General features: G+C 45.3%; 1 protein-coding gene across 2 annotated transcripts in view; it reads right to left on the bottom strand.

Moving 5' to 3' along the window:
• Positions 1-3,975: 3,975 nt before the first annotated feature.
• Positions 3,976-19,544, bottom strand: part of LOC142577833 (uncharacterized) — a 31,663-nt gene continuing 16,094 nt past the window's right edge. Inside the window, exons 3-6 of one of the 2 annotated variants that reach the window (XM_075687279.1) lie at positions 17,821-17,836; positions 16,308-16,443; positions 9,683-9,965; positions 3,976-4,320 (exon numbers count right to left, since the gene is read on the bottom strand). In XM_075687279.1, the coding sequence (XP_075543394.1) occupies positions 4,048-4,320; positions 9,683-9,965; positions 16,308-16,443; positions 17,821-17,836 (708 nt within the window). In that variant the 3' untranslated portion in view covers positions 3,976-4,047. Of the gene's footprint in view, positions 4,321-6,887; positions 7,021-9,682; positions 9,966-16,307; positions 16,444-17,820; positions 17,837-19,544 lie in introns of those variants that run through there. The other variant, XM_075687280.1, reaches the window with a different exon arrangement.

Below are 19,544 nucleotides of genomic sequence, written 5' to 3'. Positions count from 1 at the left end.
TGAAACACTTAAAAACCTCACAAAGGCAAGCGAAGCGAAACATGCAATAGCACTCCAGTGGATACCAGGGCATTGCAGCATTCCTGGCAACACAGCAGCCGATGAAGCAGCACGACAAGCGCACCTGAAAGATGATACGGCTCCGCTCCCAATATCAAAAAATGAATTACGCTGCATTATAAGGACAACGTCTGTCAACATGTCTAGAAACACTTGGTTTGACCAGAATTCTAAGAGCTCTGACTTATATCATATTGATCCATTTATTGAATTCAAATTTTCATTGTCATTAGATAGAACTATGGAAACGCTTATTCATCGATTACGGCTAGGCACTGCCTACACAAAGCATTTCTTACACAGAATTGGCCGAGCGGAAACCCCCGAATGTGATTGTGGATTTGTAGATGAAGATATATATCACCTCCTTCTAGATTGCCCACATCACGACACACCAAGATGCCGACTTAAATCAGCGCTAAGTAAATTAGACCGCAGACCTTTCAGTTTAAGGAAACTTTTGGGCCCTTGGCCAACAACGGCCTTGCAGAAGAGCGCTTTAAAAGCACTAAAGACTTTTTTTAAAGACAGTGGCATCGTTGGACGTTATTAGTGCTTTCATTGTTCTGTTCATTTGAATGTCACTCTATATATCTATCTGTTTGGGAATTATGTTATGTTGACTGCTTTGTTGTGACTGTATGTGCTAATATTTTAACACGATGTATATACCACCCGCTCACTAGACAACGTGTTATTAGGCGACAGTATCGTTTGTACTTTTGAGACTTTCGACTACATAAGTGTGAAGACATTTGCCATGTATATTGTATGTACCCGCTGACTAGAAAATGTGCTCTTAGGCGACAGTATCGTTTGTACTATTGAGACTTTCGACTACATAGGTGTGGAGACATAGTGTGCTAAGTGTTATTAGGCGACAGTGTTATTAGGCGACAGTATCGTTTGTACTTTTGAGACTTTCGACTACGTAGGTGTGGAGCCATAGGTGTGCTTGTGTGAAAAGACTATTTGATATGTAACCGTGCACCCTGAATGATGTATGACGGAACCACCCAAGAGATAAGGAGTAGCCGGCGCCTTAAATTGCGCGCCAACATCTCCTTATATCATATGAATAAAAAAAAAAAACGTAGCTCTTGCATAATAATGATTTGTTAATCATGTCAGCGACCTATAGCATCACAAACACAGTTGAAGTCTCCCAACACTACCAAATCTTTGTCAGTGTCTAGGAGCAGAGCAAAAAGAGGAAGAAATCCTTCCTGCCACTCACCTTTAAGAGAGCATAGACGCAAATAAATCGCAAATTACGTGAACGGAAAGTGAGGTAACAACTTATAAAGCGACCTTCCTAATCAACACGTAGCGACAACGAAGAGTGATATAACTGCTTACTAACTAACAAAAAGCATCCTGTGGTAGCACCACATCCTTGGATAATGCACGCCTCGTAATCTGGTTGAAAAGTTTGCAAAGCCAGGTTGGCATCGCTAGAAGACGCAATCTTGGTCTCTTCCACTGCGCCAACATCAATTTCACGCTGTTTAAGCTCGTGGAATAGCTCGAGCTGCCGTCTTATATTCCGCAGGCCACGCACATTGAGCGTCGCTACACATAAGGAGAAAGTAAACGCGGTGGCCATTTTGCCCACCTAAAGCTTCTGTTTTTCATCGCCCTTGGTCACAAGTGAATCAGTCGTTTTGCTCGCTTCACGCTTCTTTGTGGCACTCTCCTGACTACGCTGAGAAAATCGCCGCGGCACACCATCCCCAGTGGAGGGAACTCGTTGAGCATTAGGAGGCGCTTTCTCGGATGCATGTATTCGGCTCCCTGTTGCTTCGTCGTTTCAACGTGCAGGACGCTTCCTTGCTTGGCTGCTATCCATCACCTCTCATCTCTGGTCATCGTCACGGGACTTTGCTTGACGTTTCCTAGGCCATGCACGCAAAGCAAGTTATCATCGCATGTAGCTCTATTAGTGTTACTTCGGCTATTCATTATGAAAGTGCAGCGCGCACAACAAACGAGACACAAGGCAAAGGTAATGCGTATGGGTTCCAACGCTTTCGTGTTACATTTTCCTCGTGTCTCGTTAGTTGTGCCCGCCGTATATTCAATATTAATAGCAACCTACTCGCCCAACTTTGAGTACTTTTGCTTGGGCTTCTGTGGTTGCTGGGCATTGGCTCTGGAGACTCCTGCTCTTGGTCCTTGATGCCGCCTGTAGCTTTCCCGTGGCATCGACTACCGCTGTAGCATCCATGAGATGGTACACTTGTGGCTCTTCTGCGCTGTTGCCGAGAACGAAGCTTATTGACGTAGGCCGACGTCCGCCAAGTGGCCGAATCGGCGGCACTACAAGCATCTCGACGTTCTACATTGTCGACGAACCTGTGCCACACGCTTGCAACGAAAGCACAGAGGAGGCCTGCCGGGGCTCACCGCTGCCGAAGAAGCGAATCGAAGAGCTAGGGGCGCGGCTGCAAACAAGCAACGTCGGGCTCAGCAGACCGCCATGCAGAGAGTAGCAGAAGTAGCCGAGTAGCAGAGAGTAGCCGCAGCACACCGTCGACTGCGGGCGGACAGTCTGGTTCGTCTTCATGAAAACGACGCAAGGAGACTTTGCCGCGATGACCGTGTAGTGTGTGCTGCCGAAAAATTAAGCTCCTACGGGGCCGCTCGTCCAGCTTACGCTGTGACTGTGCTGCGTGTGCGGCACAGGCCTATGACTTTTTCATTTCGTCTGAGAATTATTTTTGAGACGTTGTATTGCTTAAAACGCTTCAAAAGTATCTGAGGGCGTTGTACATAAAACCGTTATGCCTTCACATACCGATCAAACAAAAACAGTTGCGCTCCTATTGGCTAAGCAGGCGTTGGCGTTCCCATACATTTTTTGTACGGAAGCAAGCATTGCACCCCCCCCCCCTTTATGAGCTCTAATATAAAGTAAGCTTACGAAATGTCAAAATTTCCGGAATCCCCCACTATGGCGTGCTTCAGAATCAGAAAGTGGTTGTGGCACGTAAAAGCCCATAACTTTACAGTAAGTTTATGCGCTGAAGAAAAAAAATCTATTTTTCAAATGAGGAGGGCATGTTTAGCATGTGGGTTTTTTATTGCTAGTACTGTTATGGCTATCGCCGAAAAAAACAAGCTTAGTATGTTGCCAGTGTTGCTGAGAACCCCTTGCTCCGCATGTAGCAGTAAACATTACTGGAAGAACACAAGGGAAAGCAGCGGGAGCGAGCAATTTCATTTTGCCGTGCTTTGGGTAAGATAGAGATTGGCGCTTTGCTGAAAGTCAATAGATGGCGCTAGACATTTGGAATATGTTTTAGTTTTAGAGCTAACTCATTTGTCAATAAATATGACAAGTGCACATAAGTATTTACCGTGTGTGTGTGTGTGTGTGTGTGTGCGTGTGCGTGTGCGTGCGTGTGTGTGTGTGTGTGTGTGTGTGTGTATGTGTGTGTGTGTGTGTGCGTGTGTGTGTGTGTGTGTGTGTCTGTGTGTGTGCGTGCGTGCGTGCGTGCGTGTGTGCGTGTGCGTGTGTGTGTGTGTGTGTGTGTGTGTGTGTGTGTGTGTGTGTGTGTGTGTGTGTGTGTGTGTGTGTGTGTGTGTGTGTGTGTTTGCGCCATTTCATATATTTGAAATTAAACATTCATATTTATATCAATTGTTCTCAGGAGATGTATATGTGTAGTGCAGCTACAGTGTTTGTCGTATCTTGAATTGCATTTCATGGTTTAAGGTCTTAGTGCAACTTTGTTTTACAATGTATTTTGGTTACCTTTGTGGCGTTCTTTTACATGTGATTTATTTCTGTTTTTCACGTGAGAAGCAGGAGACGGCGCGACGTCCTTGGTGCCAACGTCTGCTTTTATGCGTGCGAATAAAAACACTAGTAATTAAAACATTTCCAAAGTATTTTAGTCAAGCAACGTAGGTGTACACAGACCTATGTCTCTAAGCTTTATTTTTAGCACCAGACCGTATGCAGTTTATTTGCAACTTATTTCATTATAGCTGCTTAATCTCCGCCCCATTTTCAGTATCAATGCACTCCATAATGTTCTTCAGGGGTTTGGTTGGACTACAAATCATAATGTGAGTATAATTCCCAGTGATTGTATATTCCAGGTTATTGGCGCCTGTGCTGATGAGTCCCAAGGAGCTGTTGGCCAGCATACTGACACTTTCGGCAATGCAGGAATCGTCTTTGCCAGCCCTTCCTTTCACTCTATACGCGAACCAGCCAGAGAAGAGCACCTGTGCTCTGAATGTACAGGAATGCTAAGATAAAAGGAAAATGTCAAAATTTAGACCGAGTGGCATTTAAACGGCTTCAATTTTCAAGTTGCTTTTAATAAATCAAAACACGTTGTCTTACAACGTCGTTGTGAGGAACCACTTGGCCTTGCGGCTAGCACATAAATAAACACGGAGTAGCAACAATGAAAGGTCTTATGCCAACCTATAATGAAATGCAACTCTATATTGGCCCGGGCCTGTCCCCTATTGAGACCAAAGACATTTAGGTAGGCCTCGAGCTGCCTTCCATCTCTGTCACGTACTGAGGTTGGACCAGCCTGAGCCCATGCACCTATATGGGAACTGCAGACACTTCCCACATCAAGTTGTACTGGTCCCTGTCGATAATAAGGTGTCTTCTTTTTCTCAATCATTTATGACAGTGTCACTGGTAATTAATTTCCCAAAGATATTACAACGACTACGTCAATGCCATTAATTGCCGAGTTCTGTTCAAAGCACTGAGTCAAAGCAGGATGCTGCAAAGTGCCGAACTCTTTGGACAGTGACTAACACACAGGCCAGAGTATCTGACTTGCAGACTAGCCGCACTATTCACAAGGCCACGCGACTGGGCATTCACGTTCAAGTCGATTTTTACTTAGCAACTCCCTTTCAACTATGGTGAAGCGCACATGAGTGATGATAATGATCCACCGAAGTGTGTGGCTCATGGCCACGCCAATTGTGAGTGAGGGCTATTTATATGCCACCACTTTTGCGATATACCTATATTGCTTGCAGATGCACAGTCCCCAGATGGCATCGCCTGTCGCGACGTACTTGCGCATGGTAGCAAAGAATCTCCCCTCGACAGCTATGTTCGCCAATAAATGATAAATAGCGACCTTGTTCTGTTACGTAAAACAAGTGGCTATGCTTAGCGTTAGAGTTAAGCGCCGCCATGAAGGATTAGCTGTCGTGCTTCGCTGCGAACGAGAGGGTTCCAAACACTTAAAAGTGTTAGCGCCAAATATCCTTTAGTACCAGCACTATGCCCCATCTTTGGTTACAGCGCGGAACGAAAGTGCGAATCAGAGCTGCCACGCTAGCGATGCGGCGTGGCAGTCCTTAATGAGACTTGTGCACGTTAAAGAAAAAAAGAAACGAATTACAACTACAATTACTTCACTCAAAAATGCAATTGACTACAGTTACGAAATACTGCCCCACGAAACTGAGTATTTGCTGGAAAGTAACTGATTACTGCTACGTTAATTTTTTTCCTGACATACTTTTAATATAGCATATAGGTACAGTAAACAGAACGAGCTAGCCTAGCCCATATTAGTGCACCCTCTACAGCCCTTGATACATTGCTTATCTGCACTTACATTTTTTTCTTTGGTCATCGTCCTACATTTCTGTTGGGAAGTCCTCAACAGCGACACTGAAAACTCCCTTGAGGAGGAGTGAAATGGAAAGACAGAAAGCTGAGCTAGTTTGCTCAATATGCGCGCTGGGGGTCGGGCGATGATGTAATGTATGCGGATCTTCCACACAAAATTATGGTTACTCAGCATCGGCGTCCTGTATAAATTTCAGCGCCTCATTGTTGCTGGGAATTGCAAAGGGCACGTCTGGTTGGGCCATTGAAATGCTGAAAAACATCATCTGCATGTGATTCCCTTGCATTAAGGTTCTAAGTGGTCTTAGCTATTGAGACATACCAGCAGGGGTTCAATGAGGAAACAAACACTGAACCCCTGGGTTTGCCTGTCTGGAAATGAACACCCGAGAGGCTGCTGCATAGCACAATCTCGGCTGTTATTCTGCAGTTTTCACAGAATTCAGATTCTCAAAGCTGCAGTCTCCTCTTCAAGCTTGCCTCGTAAATAAACTAACTGGTTACATGTAATTGGGTACTGAAAAATGTAATTGAATTACAATGAGCGTTACTTATTAAACAAAGTAACTTTTATTTTGTAAAATCACCAGTAAAAATGCAATTTCTTACAAGTAATTAATTATACATGTATTCTTCACGTACAAGCCTGTATCTATCATGGCTCTAGAGTCTCTGAGCTGGTCAATTATGGCTTCGCGACGTTGCTTCGAGATCCGGTGCCACTGTAGTTATTGACGCCATTATGGAGTTAGTACCTAAATAGCCGTTAGCAAGGGAAGCGAGCTCTGCCAAATTGACATGCCGTCCGCATCAACGAGGATCATAATCAGCAAGCTTGGACTGAGATAGTTGGTAATCCGCATTGGTGAGTCAAAACTGCAAAGGCGACACACGGACGATAATGAGACGATAACGAGACGAGGGCAAGCGCTGACTTCCAACTGACGATTTATTGGTAGGTGTCCAAAATTTATACATTAGTACGAGGGTATAAGGGAAGAAGGTTCAATGTGACGAAAGGCGCTCTGCGGTTGAGCGGCAAAAAATTGTGCGAGGGCTCAGCGAGCGAACTGGATTCGGGGGAGACGTGCTGCGCCGCATATTGAACGCACTTTCGCTGTGGACGCTGCGACTGATTGCGCATGTGACCTTTTAAAATAGTGCTTTATTTCAATCATAAATTTACATCGACACCCTTCTTCCACGTATAAAGAGTGTGCCAACTATCATGTACCAATATTCAAAGATATGCAAATGCCACGTAGCTCGGCAGGACGAAGGTAATGTTTGCCGTCGCTTGGATATATTCACATTATCTTCTTTTTCCATTCCGCCTAGTTACAGAACGAGACCTCATTAAGTAATAAATTTCCCAAATGTAATTAGACGAAAAAGGCAAATGAGAAAGATTGTAGATCAACATGAAAAAGTCCCCATACAGCGTTCTGTTGCTCCATACGTGCTACATAAAAGTGTTTTTCCTAACGCGAAAGAGGCCCGTGAATACACGCAAAGTGCCTCGAGCGGCCAGTCACGGGGCCGTCGTGGCCACAGTTTATTTAGGCCGGCCAGCTATGGCGCCACAGTTGTCTGGAGCGGCCGATCCCACGGCCACTCACGTCGAGCGCGCCAGCGTGTCCCTTCCTCGCGCCACGTGCTCGTGAGTCGTCGTCTTCTTCATCGGCTCTGGAGGCGACAGTCGCACCACTACAGGATGTGGGTGTAGTGACTTTTGAAGGAGAGGAATAGAGAAGTGCAGTGCCGTAACTGTCTTTGAGAGGAGGCCACCTCAACAGCACTGCACAGGGAAAGGGGAGTGGGGAGAAAAAGATCAGGGAGAGAAGGAAAAGAAGGCGGAAAAAAATAACAAGAAGGTTGAAGAAGCAATGTGGGGCTTACAACCGCGCTCTGAGCTGCGTGTCACAATAAAAGTCAAGTAGGGCAGGAAGCACTTTCTTGACGATGGAAGGGTGGGCTGCCGGAAAGAGAAGTGCTGCCTCCGAGTCACAGGGCAGTCCCACACGACGGTATGATGCAAAGAGCGCAGTGCGCTCAACATCGAAGGCCGGGCAGCGGACCAGAAGGTGCTCAAGCGTCTCCTCCTCGCTGCAATCCAAGCACGCGGGGCTGCCTCTTCCGTGCAGTCTGTGCATTCTGGCGGCCGTGTTGTAGCAGCCGACGCCACTACAGGATGTGGGGACGACAAGACGCGGAATGACGCAACGGTTCGAATGGCGAGAGCTGTTGCGACTGAGCGCTAGAGGTGACGTAATGAGCAAGGACGGCTGCCCGCAAGTCCTCGTACAAGTCGGGGTCGGAGGGTCGCAGCTGGAGCCTGGAACCTTGTTGAGACGGAAGTGGCTGGTCAGCTGGACAAACCAGATTTCCGGCATGTCGATGTGGAATTCCCGGACACCCTACAACCGCGGGACCTCTGCCGGACCGCGTGAGGCCACGTCACTCTTGCCTTTGTAGAGTCGATGCGTTGACGCTGGCATGGCTGGGCCCGGTCGTCCAGTGTCACCAATTTGTGGGGCGCAGCGCGAAGAGGTATCCGCCGTGGCCACGGTTTATTTAGGCCAGCCAGCCATAGTACCGCTGGATCTCTGGAGCGGCAAATACCACGGCCGCTCAGCGCGCCAGCGTGCTCCATCCTCGCGCCACATGCTCCTTGGTCACAATCTTCTTGACCGGCTCTGTAGGCGATAGTCGCTCGGCTACAAAGTGATTCATTATTTGGCGTGCCTTTATCACAACGCAAGCACGCTGTTGCCTTGCGGCTTTGCCGAGAGTGGCGTCATGACAGTGCTGCTATAATACAGCACGTTATTTTACAGTGTTAGAAAACTTCTGCAAGACTTGGAAGAGAAAGGGGAGCAGAAGCAGTCGTATCACATTTTCTTTTTTTTTTTTTCATGCTACCTAGGGAAGAGACTGTGCAAAAAGCATAGAAGTCGATTGTCTTTGTAAGCGAATAGCTGAGTGCGATCTTTCGTGGTCACGTTTCACAGCATACCGAAGGCATTTATGCTAGCTTCTAACATTTCGCGTGTGCGCACGCGCGGGAGGGGTAGGTGTGTGTCCCATGTGTGTGTGTGGGGGGGGGGGGGGAGGGGTGCAAGCGCGTAATAGAAGCTGGCGGAGCGAATGACAGGACATATATATGTGCAGCCGGCAAAGCTTCTTGAAATATGTTCGCTTTATTAAAGGAATGATACGCTTGCATGAGCATATTTGGGGAAGTGGAAATATTTAGATGGCATTTGTTGCTTTATTGGACAAGTCTGTAGAGAACAGTGCCGCTAACCGAAATATTTGTAGTGGTAGCATAGGTGGCTAGATAAGACAACTCCTTCGACGTATCTCGTTTTCAGCAGTGCAAGCGCCTGCGTGGGAAGTGACTGCCTTTTCTCCCTTAATCTGTCTGCGTAGGTTCTATCCACTAAGGAACCCAGCACGATAGCTGAGGAAAGCTATTTGCTTTAAAATTTATCAAGGGCCAATACCTTCCATTTACACAACTTACACAAAAGCATACCGAAGACGCGGTCACCCTCCCCCCTTCTTACAGAGAATCGTGAAGAAACAAAGATGCAAGTACACTTGGTAGGAATGGTTCTAATGACACCAGGTTCGCGATAATCATCACCAAACGTTTCGTGAGAAATGCAATGAGAATAAATTTAATGATCCGTTTGGGGACTGGTGTCCGTAAACTGAAATATAGTGGCTTTATTACTCACTGGCTTCAGTAATGTAATTGGAACTGGTCAATTGAAATAATGAAATTGTCTTGGTGAACTATAGCTTATTAGAAATTTAATCAGTGATTATCGCCTTTGGGAATAAAACATGGCGGAAAAAGTAACACCGCTGTATGTAATTCACTGCCCATAAGCATTACTTAGAACCTTCGTAGAAAAACGGGATTAGTATTAACAATGATCAATTGTGAATAAAGCAATTAGATTCGATTGACAGTATTACGGGTCTTACCTTCACAATAGTTATCGTTACCGGACCATCCTTCATGTTCAACTTCTGAGGCTCCCACACTATTGACGTGCGATTGTGCAGGTGCAGCTGAACAGGCAATAGCGTTGGGACGCCATTGTGCATACCGTAAATGACATGGTCTACAGGTATCACACAAGGACTCCATATGAAGTTATCGAATATCCAGCTAAATTTATCTCGGCAAACCGTAGATCTAAACGTTAGGTCTGGGTGTTCTGGTTTACCATAACTGAAGTTTGTTACTCTTGCCGTAATAGGGTGTCTGTAAAATAAAAAAATGAGCTTCTGACGTTACTTTACTCGCAACAGAGTGTACTTAAAGTTAAACTTAAACTTATATGTTCCCGCAGCGCCCAAACGTGGACGCATGTAGTGCTTCTACGTCAAACTAATACATGTATTTATACTTTCTACAGACATGTAGCTGGCCTAAAACAAGGTATTGAACGGTGAGCATTCTAAAAAGGCTGGAATGATCAGTACATGGGTAATCTACAGCAAGTACAGTGTTCTAAATCACACCAAGGACGGTTCTATTAAACTTTTCAAGTTATCTGGTGTGCCAGGCTGCAAGAGTAAATTTTGACTTGTTTAGCAACACTGCAGGTTTACAAGATATTAACACCAAGGCAGCCACTTCTATTAAAACAGCAGTAATTTTAACTCAAGGCCAGGATACAAATGAGTAATACGCGCAATTAGTCAAGCAGTTAGAATTTGAACGGGACTACACATTACAAGGTGAAAAGTTCTGCCTTGATGAACCTTGCAATTCGGATGCCGGTAATAATTAACTTATGCATGGTGTATGTTTTATTCAAGGCAAGTTTGATGTTAATGACCCGAACCCAAGTGCAATGAGCAAGACGTGCCCATTCAATAAGCAGTCTACCATGACGCATTTCTTTTGCGTGCACACGGTTTTGTGCCGCTGAAAGGTAAAGGGGGCTGCATGCAGCACTTGCACAATTGTTCCTGATAATGTAGCTCTGACTACGTACTATATGAAAGCATAGAGAATACAGCATAATTTTTTCTGATATTCGATCTCAACTTCATTACTGTACTTCTCTTGTCTCTGTTTTTAGTTTCCTTGAAATATTTCTTTTTTACTCAGATTCATTCACAGTTACATCTTCCGCGGACATAAAAATGAATAATCGCACAAGAGAGAGAGAGAGATAATAAACTTTATACGGAACAGCACGATAGCGAAGCAATCGTGCAAAGTACGTCCACTAAAACACACATGTTGCTGTCGCATTTTGTGGTGTGTACGTCATAAAAAAAATCATTGTTACAACAATCTCGCAGTCACGGCTGAGTATCGCACTGCCTGTCTTAGATGTACACAATACTTGCTTGTGAACACGAGGTGCCGTTCAGGAAGGTCCTATATTAAAGCTTATTTCTTTTTTATGGTGATGTGGAACGCCGTTGTACTTGAAAAATAAAGAAAAGCTATTGATTATTTATAGTTGGGTACCTTGGATTACGCTCACCATAGCACTAGCGCTAGTGGGGCACCGGTGGTCTATCAAATTTGTGAAAGAGCGAATAATAATGTCTGAACAATAACAGGTGAGTGGCTATTATTAAGTGGCACTCGAGTTCCACGCGAGCTTGCAGTACGCACGCCAGCCTACAAGCATTAACAAACGTGTCAATGCACACAATGGAAGATTTAAGTTCCGTTTATGTATACAAAGGGTGCAATTTTTGCCTCATTTGGAACAGCAGAAGAGAGGGGGATATAACGGTCGTGAGAATTTTCTCACGTTAGTGAAATGAAGCTAATATATGCAGTGACATGACATAATATATTTCCCGCAGTTTATCAAACATGAAGACCGAAATGTTTTGTGGTAGAATAACGCACATATAAACGATCAATATGCGCATTACATACAATCGCACTTACAGTCCCACTGGAGCTTAATTCGTCTGGTAAATTGATCATTTCCTTTAGGCAGAGAGAGAGAGAGAGAGGCAGAAGGAGAAAAGCAGGGAGGTTAACCAGAGGAGAAAATTCGATCTGCTACCCTATGCTGGGGGGAGGGGAGGTAAAGTGACAGGAAAATAGGGCGAGACAAGGAAAGTGAGCACAGATACGCAATTACAGTCGGTCACTGTCACTGCATACTAACATCGCACAGCACAGTAGCACTTATAGCACTGTAAACAACAGTTCAGGCTACAGCCACTAGCCCAAATATGTCGTTCTTAAAAACTGCAACTGTGCCGTCATCATTCTGCGCTGCGATGGCTTCTGATGCCGGCATTCTGAAATGATTTCCTCTGTCCTCTGGTAAACGTATTTAATCAAAGTGCGCTATCGCGATTGCGAGCGATCGTCTCACGTAAATTCACAATAGGTGAAATGGTGATCATTAAGACACGCTAACAATATCCACCACACGCCGCACTCCAAGGTAGCTAGAATACTTTTTTTAAATATCAACGCGTATATCATAATGATGCTCAGCACTTTACTTATACTAGGAATAGTGGCGGGTAAATGTACCCGCATGAAAAAAAGATAGAGAGTGCAAGGACAAGAGAAGGCAGCTTTAAATGGACTTCTGAGGCCTTGCAGAATCATGACCTAATCTCCAGCAATGCTGTTAGTGGAACGAATATCGGTTCCATAAAAAGATGTCAGAAGAGTAGAAATGAGCTTGTACTTGTACAAGCTTGTAAATGAGCTTGTACGCAAATGTACATGACGTACTTTATAGAAAAGCGCATTAGGTCAGCCTAACTTAGGTCGAAGAGAGGCACATGAAATCTGGTGAAATAAAAATGTCAGCCTATACCTCAACATATACACTGCAATTAATACCAGTTTACCATAAAAAAAAACACAAACTTGCGCTTACTTTAGTGGCTGCTTACCTTTCTCCATCAAGTCGTTTTGATAGACAGAGACTAAGTGATATTTTAGATACGACTCCTGGTCCATAGATAGTTGTTGGGGACTTTAACGCACATCATGCACTTTGGGGAAGTATCAAGGTAAATTCCAAAGGAAAAAACCTCGTTTCCTTTGCCTGCGACCATGAACTTTGCTGTCTATACGATGGCGATCCCCCGTTTCTGCGCGGCTGGATGTACAGCAGTTGTTAAGACTTAGCTTTTGTCTCGCGATGCCTCAATCGCTGCGTCCATTGGTTCGCAGATAGAGGAACTTACGCAAGCTACCCCATTCCTACCTACCTGAAGTTAAAGGGCTAAACAAATTTATTTCAGCAAATTTTCAGCAAACAATCGATTGGTCCGCGTTTCAATCATTTATGGAAGACGCATGCCAGAAAGGCTTTTCGTCAACACTGGAAACTCAGATCACCAAGGCCAAGCAGGATGCTATGCGTTCGTTTCGGTTATTAGAGAAATACACGGATTTTGAGGTGGAAATACAGAGCCTCCATGCAATCTACCGGCAAGCGGAGCGACGGTACAGACCGGCTAAATCGGTTTGCGACCTTAGAGAGGCCAGACGCATTCAAAATAAAATTCAGCGTCGCATTGCTGTACTGCAAAGTCAACGCTGGAAATCTTTTCGCGAGTTCCTCGATCCGCGTAAACCTCTGTCGGTTGTCTGGAGCACAGTCGGTGGACTTCGAATAGCTCCTCAACAGTGCCGTCCATTTAGATCTCTAGCCCTCTATCAAGGACGCCGAGATGTCGACATAGCAGAAGATTACTGCGCGATCTTCGTCACCGCAGGACCCAATGGCATCACATATTCTGCGCTTGCAAATCTTGGTAAAGAAGCCAGACATGCACTTCTTGGCCTATGTAACACATCATGACGTGACGGCTTGGTCCCTACGACGTGGAAATCCAGTTGCCTTGTTCCACTTCTTAAATCTGGCAAATCTTCATCGGAATTGTCATCTTACCGTCAGCACGTCGGCAAGGTACTGGAGAGAATGATCCTTACAAGACTAGAATGGTGTTTGGAATTTTACAGCGTCTACCCATTGGTAATGGCTGGCTTTCGACGCGGACGCTCGTCAATAGATAGCGTTATTGATCTTGTAACGTACGTACGGCATCAGAAACACCTGCAATGAATTTCGGCGGCCTTATTCCTTGACGTTAAATGTGTCTACAACAATGTAGATCATCATGCGATTCTGGGCGCTTCAGAAGCGGTAGGGATTGGTGGGCACGTCTTCCGCTGGATATGCAGCTATTTGAATGGAATATATTTCTTTATTTTGACTGAAGATGGACCAACGCCGTCTAGCTAGACCAGTCGTAGCATACCGTAAGGCGAAGCACTCAGCCCGACCCTGTTCAACCTGGTGCTTGTTGGTCTCGCCGAATTGTTACCGCAAACCGTACAGTTCTCCGTATATGCAGACCACATCTGCATATGGGCTCCAGGAATGACACGTGTCCAAGTCCGCGCATGACTTCGGAAGGCTTCAACGGCCGTGTCAGCCTACCTAAGCAGGCAAGGCCTGGAGCTTTCACAGGAGAAGGGTACACTCGTTGCATTTACTCGCAAATCGATGACCCCGTATGCTTTGCGGATCAATGACCAAAATGTACCATGCAGATGAACGCACGGACCTCTTGGTGTTATCATTGATAGAGACTTGTCTTGGAGCCTTCACGTCTCGTACATGACAAAGAGTTTGGCCGTCATTGTGGACCTTGTCGTCTTTCTCGGCGGGAAGTCCTAGGGCGCAACTGTACCATCAATGTTGCAACTATAAAGGTACTATTTTTACGCTTCCTGTGGTACCAGCTTACCTGTACTAGGAAATACTTGCGCTACAAATATCCGCAGACTGCAGAGTGTGCAAGCCCGAGCACTCAGAACTTGTCTTGGTCTCCTAAAACTACTCCACAGATTGCGACAGCGGCCATCGCCAGAGACGCTCCTTTGACGGTCTACATTGCTACATATGTCCTGACAGCACACATCCGACACCTTACTCGGATTCCCTCACACCATCTTGCCTGCTTGCCATAAAAGAGGCCACATTCTACATTTATCAAAAGTATTGTTAGATATCACTCCTACTTGCCTTCACACTTCACGCCTGCTACACGATTATGAGACCCATTCTGGTGTCTGCACCGGCCGCAAGTGCAATTGTCGATTCCGGGCATCAGAAATAAATCTGGACCGCCGTTGCAATCTTTGAAGCAAGCAACTTTGGAACACATTTACTACGTGCACAGATTCCGGCAACATGTCCACAAAGATGGGTCGGTACAACTCAATAGCTCCGCTGCTACAGTCATATTTCCGGTAAAATCTGAAGAAATCAGGTTAAAGCCTTCATGTGTTACCACCTCGACGGGTGCCGAACTTGCGAAACTCTGTGCTGCACTTGATTTCATTAATCAGGAATCACTGCAACAGCGGACAGTCTTTAGTGATTCCAAGGCAGCCCTTCAGTGCATGCCCTACAAGGACCCAATGAACAACTGACGTCAGAAATTTGACAGATATACCATCGCAGCCATGATAAGCGACACAACAATCTTTCAGTGAACAACTGACGTCAGAAATTTGACAGATATACCATCGCAGCCATGATAAGCGACACAACAATCTTTCAGTGGCTTCCAGGACATTGCAACATCAGCGGGAATGACCACGCCGACGAAGCCACCCGGTCTGCACCTGAAAGTGGCCAAAGTGTTTTTATTCCGCATTCACAAACAGACGCTGCGGCTGAGCTGCGATTCATGTCCCATGAATGCACATCGCCCATGTGGGATTCGAACGCTTTCACCACATATCGTTTGCGTTCGTTGTCTTTCGATATACGGATGCATCTACTGTCTGGGTTAACGCTACGGGAACAAACCATGTTGTACCGTCTGTGGCTAGGCGTTGCACTTACAAACTCATATGCTTTCCTTATTGGAATGGCTAACAGCCACATGTGTGACACATGCAGCAGTGACGAGACGCTCGCACACATTATCTTTGTCTGCCCGCGATATAGTGCCCAGAAGGAACTGATGTGCAGATTGCTGGATCAATTGGACAATCGTCCACTATCAGAACTAAAAACTTTAGGTCAATGCTCCCAAAGAACATCCGCGCTGAAGGCCCTACTAGCGTTAGTAAGGTTCCTGCGGTCTAAGAGGCTTCACGATAGACTTTAAGACCGCCGCTCCCTACCGCTCGACAGTGTACGCGGTTTGCTTTTGCTCGTATATCTTTTTCTCTTACTCTATCTCGCCTTCCACTTTCTTTCTCTTTTTATCCCCCTTAACCCTTCCCCCCGTGCAAGGTAGCAAACCGGAACTACGTATGCTTAACCTCCCTGCCTTTCTGTGCATCATTGCTCTCCGTATCTTAATTCAAAAGCACCCATTTCTTAACCTCTATATTGTTCCATATTTTATTCTTCCCTGGTAAAGGCCATGAAACATAAGTTCAAAAAAGGAATATAATTTTCTGAAGCTCCCACAGAGATTTTAGCTTGGTCTAGCGGAGGAATAAGGGAAGGCCAACTACCGTAAAACGTTTTAAGACAAGCTGCGCGACAAAGGCAAACGAAGAAGGGCTTCAAGCATACCATGAAAATCGAATGATTAAGGAACTTTCGGGTTATTGAAAATAACTCACTTCGATTTGCGTTCGTCACAACCGGTCCAGTAGGAATATTCTGCAGTGAGACCGTACGATTCAACATTATCGGGACCGATCTTAGTGTTGATGTAATCTTTCGCCAGTTCTCCCAAATCCACCTCCTTACAAATACCTGGAGAAACGAATGGGAATGACAATGACAATGATGTTTATTTGCATCAGTACATTGCGCGAGGGGCATGCAGAAAAAGCTGCCACATGAACAGCTTGACGAAGCCGCAGGCCCCCGCATTGGCATTTACGCGGCGTTAGCAAACACAAAGGCAGTATATCCTTGTTTAGAAATGCCATTTAAACAAAATTGAGCATCGCGAACCATGTGAAGCAAATGAAGAAAAAAAATGTGCTCTAACAACAGGGCATAATAAAAAAACAACTCCAACCAATAGGCATAACGGTATCGCAACTGGTCAAGAACACGAGGGCGAAAAAGATATAATCAAAACACAAGCCGTAACAATAACATTTCTCATACAAACTAAACAAAAGAAAAACCAAGAGTATATTCTGTACAATGGGACTCATTAGTTCGAATAAGGAAAAAATCTGTGCAAGCCAGGGAAACAATCTAGTGCAGGCAGAAATAACTATGCGGAACTTTAAAAGAGGTATATTCCAATCCATTGGTTTCGTTGTGTAATCTATTCAGTAGCCTTCGCAGGTTGTTACGAAGAGTTTGTTGCCCGTATGTCGTTCTAACGATTTCTACTTTCCAAAACTCTCTGTTCCTTGTCGTATATGTTGTAACGTTGATTTTTAGATCCGCTAGTGTTCTTAGAAAGCTGACTCCAATGAAATGTTTTGATGAATGACGTGATTATTCATCGATCACGGCAAGTACTTTTTAGGCAGATATGCGCTGTCTACGCTTGAGTATCGTATGGAACAATGAAAGTCATTCCCATCGTGCTCACTATTTTCGCTTATAAATTGGATGTGATAAATCACCAATGATCCACAAGTTGGGAGACCAATCTACACGCGGAATGATTCAGAGTAGTTCCACGCAAAGAGAGGTATTTGGTTGAATACCAACCATTCTAATGCATAAAAATCTAGCTGCAAGTAAGTTCAGTGTGGGAATGAAGCAGAAAACATTTCTGTGAGACTGACAGTGTGGACATCCGTAGCTCTTACGGTTAAGCAAATGCGGGCACCGTTTTTTAACATGCTAGGTCTAGACGGCGTCACTTATTGCAGCCGAGAAAATCTGCACTTTTCGTTCGGCGGCGCGGCAGACGACCCGTACTATCCGATACAAAACGGGCAAGTCATGTACCAAAAAGAGGTTTCAAACCAAATATACCTTTGTACGCCGCTACGCGCAAATGGAACGTGAAGCAGCAAGTGGTACGACATGAATAAAGATGAGTTATGTGGGACTCCGTTATTTACGCAACATTATTTGTAAGAGGTGTGGCTGCCTAGTGCTTGTAAGCATATAGTAGATAATTTCAAGTAAATAAAAAGTTCAGTACAGTCTGCTTACCGCTTGCCGCAAAAACCTGCAATGAAGAAGTATGACAGAGTTGCTTGAAAAAATGACCTCAGTAGAACTTGTTTTGCGGTTACACACACTTCGCAATTCCACATAAACGTAACTAGACATGCAGGCCAATTGTTAGGACCCAAGACTTACTACCACAATGGAGGAAAAGTTATTTTGTGTATTTTATTATAGTGGTTAAGGTTCTTTTTGAATGGTCAAGCTGCCACAATATCTTCCAAGGTGACACTCGCTTCTCGGAACGCGCAACACACCTATACCGCTTTAAAGGGGTCCTGAAACAATAATCGGGCTTGGTGAAAAAACACAATACGCGGATAGCGGAGGCGGCTGTGAACATCTCAGACAAATTTTGAAGCCGTGCGCGGCGCGTGGAGCTCGCAAGCGGAGCGCTAAGTTACCCTTTTTCTGAAATTCTCTTTTCAACAGAAGCCCGCTCCTCACTCTTCTACATTTCGTCAAATAGCAGATTCCGATACGCGGCTGCTATACTGGCCAATAGCTGACATCCAAAGAGAGGGGACGTGTTTGGATCAGTGCGCACGTTTATATTGTTACTGAGTATATTTATTCACGCAGTTTAATTAACAGGCTGAAGTAAGCGAAAATCTGCATTTCGAATTTCGAGAGGAATTACGCACTTCTGGAAGTATGGCTATCGTACTATCGCCGACCATCGCCTGCTAACGCTCGGCAGCGCCCGCTCACGAAGAAATTAATCTTTGGCAGCGCTGCTTATCAGTGTCGTAGCCATCGGGTCTCACTATTTGCCTTAGTTTTCAACACTCCAGTATAGTCTTGCACCAAAATAAACTTAAGGTAAGGTCAGACGTATACGCTTGCAAGCAAGCGCTCAATCCTGGCTGCTCCTGGATAGACGCCTTGGCAGACATCACTTTGTAGTGAGCTGTTAGACAGCTTTATGAGAGCATTACCGTATATCGCGATAGTTGCCGTATTCCGGCTGCCACGACTGCGCATGCACGGAGTTTAGCGGGCTCCAGTATAAATTTACCGGAACGTTCCATGCTTATTCAAAAACATGGCATCATCCGAGGGCCCCTTGCCTGCTTCATTCCTAATCTTCCATCCTCCATGCGGCGGTGATGCTTGCTCTACGTGGTAATAGCAAGACATAAATGGTCAAATCGACACTCACTTAATCCCAACTCGCGCTGAGGACAAACTGTAAGCGCTGCTTTGTCGTTATTGTTTAAACTGGTTGCTTGTTTTGACGCTGCTAGGCCTAGAGTGGACTATGTAGATGGATGGCGCGCGCTGTTGCCACCCGATCTCAGCGGCCATAGAGACGGAGAACTTGCATGTAACAGATGGCACTACAGCGTATAACGTCCATTAACTCTGTACAGTCACGTGGCGCCAGCTATTAGATGGAAATGATGGCGCCTCTCTAGGCATAACAGACTCAAAGCAAGTTGCTTATCTGAATATTAACGGCAAAACAGCGCTTATAGTTTGTCCTCAGTGTTAGCAGAGACAGAGCAATGGCTGTGTTCACGTTCTATAGTATATTCCTAGCTGTTGCGATGGTGAGCAAGTATCACGGCCAAATAAGGATCGAAGCTGGCAGCCCGGGTTGCGACGCTGTGGCTCAAACAGCGGAGCGTTCCAGGAAAAGTTAGAGAAGAGCCCGCAAAACGCCGCGCATGCACAGTCTTAGCAGCCCGCATGCGAATTAATGAATT

Source organism: Dermacentor variabilis, chromosome 4 (assembly GCF_050947875.1).
Source record: "Dermacentor variabilis isolate Ectoservices chromosome 4, ASM5094787v1, whole genome shotgun sequence".
NCBI lineage: Eukaryota > Metazoa > Arthropoda > Arachnida > Ixodida > Ixodidae > Dermacentor > Dermacentor variabilis.
This window is presented reverse-complemented; position numbering and strand designations above follow the sequence as displayed.